The sequence below is a fragment of the Ovis aries genome, chromosome 12, assembly GCF_016772045.2.
Source record: "Ovis aries strain OAR_USU_Benz2616 breed Rambouillet chromosome 12, ARS-UI_Ramb_v3.0, whole genome shotgun sequence".
Classification (NCBI taxonomy): domain Eukaryota; kingdom Metazoa; phylum Chordata; class Mammalia; order Artiodactyla; family Bovidae; genus Ovis; species Ovis aries.
In genome coordinates this window covers 5609014-5619730 of record NC_056065.1, presented here as the reverse complement: position 1 = coordinate 5619730, position 10717 = coordinate 5609014, and the positions used below count along the sequence as shown (strand labels likewise).

The window sequence follows — 10717 nt, the reverse complement described above, 5'->3', positions numbered from 1 at the left end:
TCTTTGCATTGTTCACTTAAGGATGCTTTCTTATCTCTTCTGTCTATTCTTTTGAACTCTTCATTCAGGTGAAATAAGGTAGATTCCATATTTAAGGTGCCCCTTACATGCATGGAGGCAGCTCCTTGATGGCTCAACATTTAAAGAATCTGCCTGCAAGGCAGGAGACACAGGAAATACTAGTTTGATTGCTGGTTTGTGAAGATTCTGTGGAGGAGGTAATGGAAATCCTCACCTTTATTCTTGCCTAGAAAATCTAATAGACAGAGGAGACTGGTGGGCTAAAATCCAAAGGATAGCAAAAGTCAGACATGACTGAGTGACTAAGCATGTAGCTAAAGCCACAGAATGTGTGCATCTGTAGATCAATAGTGTCCTATGAGTTCTTGCACAATTAAAAATATTTTCTGTAGTGTAATACTTGGCTGTCTGGTTGTATGGATATAAAACTCTTGATTTTCATTTTTTTTCTTAACTTTTATGAAAATGCTCTTCTATTATTGCCTTGGTTTTTTAGTTTCTTTGGAGAATTCTAAAGTCCTTCTATTTTCCCCCACCTAGAGCTCTGTGGAACTTCCCATTACCCTTACAGAGAAGACATGTTTAACCTGTCTATTCTAAATATGCAACATGATGAGTCTCACAAAATATATATAGTTTTGTCGTGACAGGCTGTGTCCAACTCTTGTGATCCCATGGAGGGTAGCCTGCCAAGCTTCTCTGTCCATGGTATTTCCCAGGCAAGAATAGTGGAGTAAGTTTCCATTTTCTTTCCAATACATCTATACAATTACTCTATAATCAAGATGTAGAATATTTTCATCATCCCAAATGTTCCTTCATGCCTTTTGAAGTCTCTCCATGTTCCATAACTACACTATTTCTTTTTTGGAGTGGAGGTTTGTGTTCAATGAGAAATGAACGTTTGAAGAAAAACAATAACTTTTTTAAAAAATATAAATTTATTTATTTTAATTGGAGGTTAATTACTTTACAATATTGTATTGATTTTGCCATACATCAACATGAATCTGCCACAGGTAACTTTATCTTTTCTTTTTTCAACATTCTTTTATTGATAAACATTTAAACAATCTGTAGTTTTCTTTATGAAAACATAAGTTGTATGGAAATTTTAGCTTATGGAAATGTCCACAACTATTTTTATAGAAGGTATACATAAAAAAAGAAACATTCAAATGTTGAAAGTGAAAATAGCACCCCATTCACAAATTTGTTTAATTTTTCATATAGGATTTCATATTATTCAGTAGAATCTAGTATGACCAATACCCCAAATTCTTGTGTTTGGGGATAAAAACTCAAGGCTCTTTCAAGTCCTTTTGATTTGAGACATAAGGTGTGTCCTCTGGATTGGATTTTGACTTTTAACTTTACATTTTATTCTGAAAATGGTAATTTTTAAGGCAACGTTAAACATAGAAATAGCTAAACACCTAAAGTTAATCTTAACGTGATTGATAATTTTTTTAACACACATGTATGCCTGTGTAACTACTACCCAGGACTAAATTGAGTAAATGTCCAACACAACCTCAGGTTTCCTTGTGTCTCGTCCCATTCTGTACCACACGTTACACCACCTTCATGATGAGGTTTTCAACCTTTCGAAAGCCTACCAATGAAATTATAAGATATGTACTTAGTGAGTGTGTTTGATTTTTCTCCATTTACAAGAGCTGTGAGATTATCCCAAACCACTCTCTATCATTTTCTAAATTAGTGCGTATTAATCAGTCATATGAAAATGCTACAAATGTTTTATCCATTTTCTCAATGTTCATGGGAACAATTGCATTTTTGCCATTTATGAATAAAGCTGCAATGAACAATTCTGTATGTGTCTTTTTAAGGGATGCACTCCAGATCCTCTGGTGAGGGAGAGGTTAAGGGGAGAAACTTCCAGGTGCAAGATAGATGAGTCATAAACATGAAATATTCAGTGCGGAGCATTTAGTCAATAATTATGCAATTTTTAAAATCTTGCTAGATTGTAACTAGACTTACTGTGGCAATTATTTTGAAATGGACAGAAACATGGAATCACTAAACTGTGTAACAGAAAGTAACACAATGTTGTAGGCCAACTGTACTTAAAAGAACAAACAAATACTCTGAAAAATAAATCTCATTTGTGATTACCATAGGCTAGGCCTGGAGATAGGGGAACTGGATGAAGCCAGTCAAAAGGTACCAAATTCCTGCTGTGAGATAGATTAATACTAAGAATGTAGTGTACAACATGATTAATATGACTAATTCTGCTGTATCTTAAGTATGAAAGTTAATAGGATGGTAAGTCCTGAGTTCTCATCACAAATTCTTTTTTCTTTACTTTTATATCTAAATGAGATGATGGATATTCACAAACCTTATTGTTGTAATCATTTCAGGATATATGTAAATTACATCATTAGGCCATACACCTGAAACTTACGCAGTGCTTTATGTCAATTACATGTTAACAACATTAGGAAGTTGATCATCATAGAACCCATACATAAATAGCACGCAAGTGAAGGGATTGTGCTATAATTTATATGACTGTTTTTAAGCTCTACTATAATTTTTTTTTAATTTATTCACTTTCCCCAGTCCATGAAAATATGGATGACCCAAATGGCTGGTAAAAACTTCACCTACTGTCTTGAAATATATTATTGAAAGTTAGTATCTGATATATGGCTTTGGAGCTAGTCCATATTAGCCACAGAAAGTTGTGCACATAGATATCAGGTGATGAATACAATGACTTATTGGGAAACTACCAACAGAAACAAGGTAGGGACATTTCAAAACTTTGAACTTCAATATTTACTAAATGGCACTAATTAACTAGCTTCCTTGTAACGCATAAATTCAGTCACACTAGGTAACTGCAAATGAAGCAGATTTTTGAACCCTAAACAGTGCAACTGGAGTATTTGTGTGAATGTACCACTGGGAAAACCTAACATGTTGTTGTTAACCAATGTCCTTCTCACCTTGTGGTTTTACACTGCTCATGGACAGGGTAAGTTGAAACCTATGTGAACACTCAGCCTTCCTCCTAAATATAACTATCTACTTTCCTTTGTGTGTATTTTTGATTGAATAAACTGGTTAAAATAGTCTGCACTGTGAGATAACCATAAGAATACCTTAATGGAAAAATGATCAGACATTCACCTAAAAGGGGAAAACACAATGAATACTTTTCTATGTCATCTGAGTTCCACAGTGCAAAAAGGTACTCTATGTAGATTACGGGGTCATGTGAATATGCTCATGAAAATGTGAATAGAAAATGTGTCACAGAAAAGTAGATTATAATTCCAAAATGTTTAGGAGAGTCTTACTTGTAATATGAGAAAGCTCTGGAGAACAATGGTTATTTTTATACTTTTACATATGGTGATTTTTGCAGGTTCAAATCTCATTTTAAATATGTTCATTTGACTGTATTGTGATTATAGCTTAATAAATCTATTAAAGGTCATTAACATCGCTGTTAGTTTTTAAAAACCAGCGTAGGTACAAGATATATTTTCCTTTTACAAAATGTGAAAGACAGTCTTAATTTCCAGTGTAGTGCCAATATATTTAGAATTCTTTTCAGAGAGAAATGTAAATGTTGACAACCTTAAAAAAACTTGTCACTTTTATTTTTAAACTTATAAGTTGTTTTCATTAGTTATCTATTTTTTACACTCTCCCAATTCATCCCTCTACTCTTGGGCCCTCTTGCATCTAGACATCCGTTCTCTATGCCTGTATCTCTATTTTTGCTTTGCAGTAAGTTCATCTGTAGCATTTTTCTAGATTCCATATATAAGCAATATTATACAATATTTATTTTTCTCTTTCTGACTAGCTTCACTCTATGTGACAGTCTCTGGGTCTATCCATGTCTCTGCAAATTGTGCAATTTCATCGCATTTTATGGCTGAGTAATATTTCACTGTGTATATGTACCACTTCTTCTGCATCTGTTCTTCTGTTGATGGACATTTAGGTTGATTCCATGTCCTGGCAGGTGTGGATAAAATAGATAACTAAGGAGAACTTACTGTGTATCATAGGCAGCTCCACTCAATGCTCTCTGGTGACCTAAATGGGAAGGAAATCCAAGAAAAGGGAATATATATATATATATATCTATATATATATCTATATCTATATATATATATATATATACACACACATTCATATAACATATTCAGATTTGTTTTGATGTACAGCAGAAGCTAACCCAATATTTAAAAGCAACTCCAATGAAAATGAAAAACAAAAGTCAAATTATACAAATGTATTAATATAAGTAATTAAATAATATTGAAAACAAAGATTTTACTCCCAAATATAAAACTTATATGTTTTTCATTATGATATATTTGTCTTTCATTTTCTTAATAATCCATTTGTCTTCAAGTTTTTGTAAATGAAAACTCTAATGAGTTTTATGATCCCTCGTGACATTCAAGATGTGAATAGAATGTGCATCACTCTGCATTATTCATCTCATAATTTGTCGCATGCTATTTTAGTCCATTTGGTAATTTTCTTCGTGAACAACACTTGGAGCACAATAAAGCTCCCTGTCTAGTCCTTAGTGTTACAATTAAAAGCAGCTCTGGCCCCAGATCACTTATAAGAAAGGCTGCATCACCATTATTCTTGCTGAGGAGCAGGCAGACATGAATTGTTTCTCCTGATTCTCAGGTACATGAGTGATGGTTTATTAATCAGCTAGAATAAGATTACTGGAGAAGGCAATGGCACCCCACTCCAGTACCCTTGCCTGGAAAATCCCATGGGCAGATGAGCCTGGTAGGCTGCAGTCCATGGGATCGCTAAGAGTCTGACATGACTGAGCGACTTCACTTTCACTTTGTACTTTCGGGCATTGGAGAAGGAAATGGCAACCCACTTCAGTGTTCTTGCCTGGAGAATCCCAGGGATGGGGGAGCCTGGTGGGCTGCCATTTATGGGGTCACACAGAGTCAGACACGACTGAAGCGACTTAGCAGCAGCAGCAGCAGCAGAATAAGACTACAGGCATATTTCCAAACAAGAGGAGAAAGAGTATACAATATGAAAGAGAAATGTGAAACTTTGATAAATCTTCACCAGATATTCCAGTGCAACCCTTCTCTTCTCATTAACAACTGAACTCTTTCCAAAAGTGGTCTTAAAGCTAAATGTTTGAATATTTAAGCAAAGTTTTTCTTCCATAATTTATGGGTGCACTTATGAAATTTTTAGCATGCAAAATAATTGTAATATCAGATTCAAGCCATTAAGTAAAACTCACATCAACTAACACTTATTGTAGATACCTGCATGCCTGCGTGCTAAGTCGCTTCAGTCATGTCTGACTCTTTGCCTCCCCATCGGCTGTAGCCCACCAGGCTTCTCTGTCCATGGGATTTTCCAGGCAACAATACTGGAGTGGGTTGCCATGCCTGCCTCCACGGGATCATCCAAACCCAAGGATCAAACCTGCCTGTACTATGTCTCCTGCATTGGCAGGCGGGGTCCTTCTTTACCACTAGCACCAAGTGGGATGCCCATTATATTAGATACATAGTCCTAATTAACAAATGTTCCAGAAAACACATTGGCTTAAGACAATACACCTCCATATTCGTACAGCTCCTGTGGGTCAAGAATAAAGAAAGGGCTTCGCTGGCTAGTTATGTATTACTCTGTTTGGGAGGCAACTGGGTAATGGCCTGGGCCGCTGTTACCTGGACACTCAGCTGGGCTGGAGGCGTTGCTTCCAAGTTGGCTCACTCTCTTGGCTTTTGGGGGAGGCCTCAGCACCTGACCACGTGGTCATCTGTGCAGGTTACTCGAGAGACATCTAGCTTTCCTCAGGGCCAGTGACAGCAGACAGGGAGGAGGAAGCTTCCACAGCAGGTATGAGTTTGTCACACTGTCACGTCAGTAATGTGCAATCATGAGAAATGGTCACTAAGCCCTGCACACTCAGTAGAGAGGACTAAGGCTCTAATATTTGGAGAGAGGAGTGTGGAAGGCATTGTGGACTTTCCTAAAACCATCACATATAGAAAAACGTCAGGTGAGCTGAACAGAATATTTTCAGGGGATGCTTTCTTTACTCCTCAACTTCCTCTAAGTTGCCTCTAAACAATCTTCTTTCTAACAGTACACTGTAAGATTTCAGCATACTTAAACCAGTTATTCCATGAAAGAAAACTCTAATGATATAAAACAGTTCAATGACCTTAATGGTAATTCCAAGCATACATTTAAAATGAATTTTCAAAGCATAAGTTCCATTAAAATGAAGGTATTAGCAGTATGAAATAGATTTTAATCTGCATAAGAATTTTAAGAAAAATATTTAATCTTGTTTAAGATGGATTTATGAAAATGGTGCTGTGTGCTTAGTCGCTCAATCATGTACAACTTTTTGTGATCCTTTGGACTATAGCCTACCAGGATCCTCTGTCTGTGGAATTCTCCAGGCAAGGATATTGCAGTGGGTTGCCATTTCCTTCTCCAGGGGAATCTTTCTGACCCACAGATGAAACCATCATCTCCTGTGTCTGCTGCATTGCAGATGGATTCTTCACCACTGAGCCATAGGGAAGCCCTTTGAAAACGGTAGATCAACCCAATTCTATTTATATCACAACAAGGTTATCCCACAAGGCACCTTGTGAAGTTCTTATTGACAACATGAGGAAACTACTTAAATAGTTTATCAATATTCATAGTTTCATTAGATGAGCTGATTATCAGATGCAGGACTTTGCTGTCAGGCCTGTTCCCTTCCTCTTTTGTATGATCAGCTGGTTTAATGCTGCAAAGGAGATGCATCTGGAATGATACACAGGTGCTGAAAGTGAACCTATATTAGGACAAATTCATCACTCAGAACGACTCCCATGTGTGAGGTTGGACCTAATAACATTACCTTTAAAATTAAAATTTAAAAATTATAAGATCCTGGGCCTGGATCTTTGGAGTAAGTTACAGAGGTACAGAAAGACTAGAAACACTTTAAAACTGAGTGAATACTTTTTATCAATTTTGAGATCAATCTGAGCCAACATTATGATGGACAGCCAAGCCTGCTCATGAGACCTGAACCTGTGTTGGTAGGAGTGTAAGAGAAGAAAGAGGCTGCTCTGAGTCCTGACAAAGTCAATGCCATTCCAACTATAGTGGACTCTTATATGTGCTTCAATAAATGATCTGGTTAGAGAGACAAAGACAGATTCACATGTGTCCAAATAAAAGAGAGGAGGAAAATAGCTCACGCCAGTGATAGTAATGATGCTTACTTAATTATGCCCTCTTTGTGTACCTTTTGGAAGTGAGTGTCAGAGGATTATTTTGCTGTATTCATATTCTATGATGCCTCAAAATGATAAATGTACTAGTTCTGAAATCAGATCATCAGAACTCAGATCTCTCCTCTACAATGTAATGACAAGATTAATTGAGTTCTTTTCACTTGGTTCTTGCAAATACAAAGACTCAAACTTGCCCAACATAGAATTATTGAAAGATACACATATCTTAACATACATGGTGAAATTTGTAAAATTCAAGGCTGAAGAGACAATGTTCTAATCTCCGAAAAGTAGTGGACAGAAACCTAAACTTAAGAGGAATCAAACTATGTAAGCATTTCAAACTTAAAAATGCAGATAAGCTTCCAAAGAGTGGGGGAAATCTATCGGTGATGAGAGATGCAGACTATAGGCCATGAGAGGGTATAATTGACAAGTCTTTGTTAAAGAAATGGATTAAGATATGCAAAGAATCAAATTTTATAATTCACATAGCAAGCATATACATGAAAATTACTCAATATATGCTAATAACAATAAAATGTAATTATGTTATACCTCATTTAAAATATTTGTAAGAAATACTGAAAAATACATCATTCTCCAATTAAAATTAGACCATAAGTGACAAGGGTTTCCCTTCATCTTAACCATTTAAATATTAAGAATTATTCATTGTTCACTTTTCTGATTAGACAAGCAAGGGAAAAGATATCTTAATGTCTAGTTTGATGGATAAATAAGAATGTTACTCTGTGTGATCTGATCAATGAAAAATTGTTGCGGTTCTCTCTATATATCACATATTTCCAATAAACAGAAAAGTAAACTAATGAATGATAATTGTAAAAAAATCTGTTTGATGCCTACATTGACTTGGTATGAAAATAAATGTCAGGGTTCTGGTTTCTGATGAGAATGGAGAAGAAAGAAAAAGAAAGCAGATGAGCCACAAGATAAAATCTGTACTTTCATCTCTTAAGATGCTAATGTAGTCAACCAAGGTTGGGACTTCTGTACTTAAGGATAATTTATTTAATAGGTCTGTAATAGTTTCCTACCAAGAGAATCCACATACACATTTTACATAATATGACCCACAAGACATACTTTGATCTTCATTAGCAAGGAGTTCCTTATACACTTCAATGATCTGAATTTTCTATAACTTTTTTTCCCTAGAAAGCATAATGCAATGAGTGTAATTAACTGAACAAGGATATAATTCATAGATGAAATATTAATTCAAATTGTATACTGAGGTAAAATATTATTTCTGCTTTTTTTATTCCAAGGGAAACCTTGTGATTATCCAGTAATCAAACATGGATGGCTATATTATTCATACAGAGGATACTTTCCAGCATATGTAAATCAACAGTTTCTCTATTACTGTGATCGGTATTTTGTGCCTCCTTCAGAACGTTCCTGGGACCACCTGACTTGCACAGCACAAGGATGGTTTCCAGAAGAACCATGCCTCAGTAAGTAAACCTCTTTAAGTTTATATGCATAATCTTTGAAAGAGTGAAGAGACAAAAGTTGACAAGTGAGTACAGTTAAGTATTATGTAACAACAGTAAGGCCAAGGGATGAGTTCTATGAGCAAAAAATCCAATAGAACTTCCCTTTACTAGAGGCTTTTCATGTAAATCCTGTGAGAGATACAGAGACTTTACAAGAATATCTGCATCATTTATACATATTTTAGTCATAAAACTAAAGGCAAATAATATGGAATGTTATTGTTTTCATTTTCCACAAATGTGGTAGTAGCTTCCATTTTTATTGTTACATGTTTTATTTGAATACTAATGCATTCTTAAGTAAATTCTATAATCTTTAATGTACTATTTTCCCAAATTTATGTTGTTCTTCTTTCATATGAATTTTATGATCCTAAGGACAATGTATTTTCAATTATTTGGAAAATGGATATAACCCACATCGTGAAGAAAAATATTTACAGGGTAAAACTGTAAAAGTTCGCTGCTATGAAGGCTACAGTCTTCAAAATGATCAGAACACAATGACCTGCACAGAGAGTGGCTGGTCTCCTCCTCCCAGATGCATCCGTGTCAGTGAGTAAACTGGGCTGAGATCCCAGTGTGTTCATAATTTTCTAAGACTCAGCTGTATTATCCACTCAAAAAGTTTATATGAAATTCTTGTTTTGCCAACGGACCTATTTTATTGTTTACAAGTGTCTATGAGTGTACCTATAGACGTCTTGATAAGTATGTAACAAAATCTGCTGCTGCTAAGTCGCTTCAGTTGTGTCCGACTCTGTGCGACCCCAGAGACGGAAGCCCACCAGGCTCCCCCCATCCCTGGGATTCTCCAGGCAAGAACACTGGAGTGGATTGCCATTTCCTTCTCCAATGCATGAAAATGAAAAGTGAAAGTGAAGTTGCTCAGTCATGTCCGACTCTTCGTGACCCCATGGACTGCAGCCTACCAGGCTCCTCCACCCATGGGATTTTCCAGGCAAGAGTACTGGAGTGGGGTGCCATTGCCTTCTCCATATAACAAAATACATGTACCTAGTGATAGACATTAGTCAAGAAAATAGGAAAAGATCCACAAAGAAGAAACCTGTAATAACAGAGTGAGGTCAGAAAGATGTCAGGAGTCTCACTGTCTCTCCTGATATAAATACAGACTTTGACCATCATTTGTGGATAAGAGGATCTTTGCGGGTGTCCAGGAGTCTAGCAGAGACACGACAGCATGCTGCTAGAGCACAAAGATTGAAGACTGGATTTCTCACTGAAGGTTAGAGCAGTAGCCTTGTTTTGCCCCTGAGGTGGCACTGCTTAGTGCCAAGACAGACCCCTCAGCACAGGATTTTACCTGTGGGGAAAATAAAAGCGTGTGAGCAAGTGCTGTGTCCTCATCTTCCAGCCCTCTTCTCTCTCCCCTTATCCAGGCCACTGGGGTCACCTACATGGCTGGGATGGGGAGAGGCCAGGAGCACAGCATCCAGGGCTAGAATTCTTCAAGGAACATGGGTTCTACTGACCACGTGGAGACCCCACCAGGGAGCCCCAAACCATTGCAGACACGGTGCTTGTGGTTCTGCTCACCCCTGGGCCCCTCATCTCATCTCCATCCCCTCCCCAGGGCCAGCTCCCTGTGTAGGCCCCCATGGTGGCACGTAGACCTTTGCAGATGGCCTGTGGGACATCTAGAAGCCAACCTGTCCCCGTGGGTCTGTGAGAAAGCACATGAATGTGAGCATTTGGCATTGCCCCAGGGAAGCAGCCAGGAAACTGTCAGCACAGAGACTGTGCTGCGTGGATAGAAGCATATGAGCTTCAGAATTCTTTCCTAGGAGGAGTTGAGTACATGGGACAGGTGTCTCCTTTAAAAATGTCTGAAAAGTCTCA

The 10717-nt window shown here is 37.1% G+C and overlaps 1 protein-coding gene across 5 annotated transcripts in view; it reads left to right on the top strand.

Annotated features, from left to right (window-relative positions):
- Positions 1-2905: 2905 nt before the first annotated feature.
- The window catches only part of LOC101114941 (complement factor H-related protein 3-like), a 113836-nt gene continuing 106024 nt past the window's right edge, over positions 2906-10717 (top strand). For all 5 annotated transcript variants that reach the window (XM_060396306.1, XM_060396305.1, XM_042257056.2 and 2 more), the window contains exons 1-3: positions 2906-3034; positions 8624-8812; positions 9233-9409. In XM_060396306.1, coding sequence (XP_060252289.1) covers positions 2977-3034; positions 8624-8812; positions 9233-9409 — 424 coding nt within the window. In that variant the 5' untranslated portion in view covers positions 2906-2976. The remainder of the gene's footprint in view (positions 3035-8623; positions 8813-9232; positions 9410-10717) is intronic.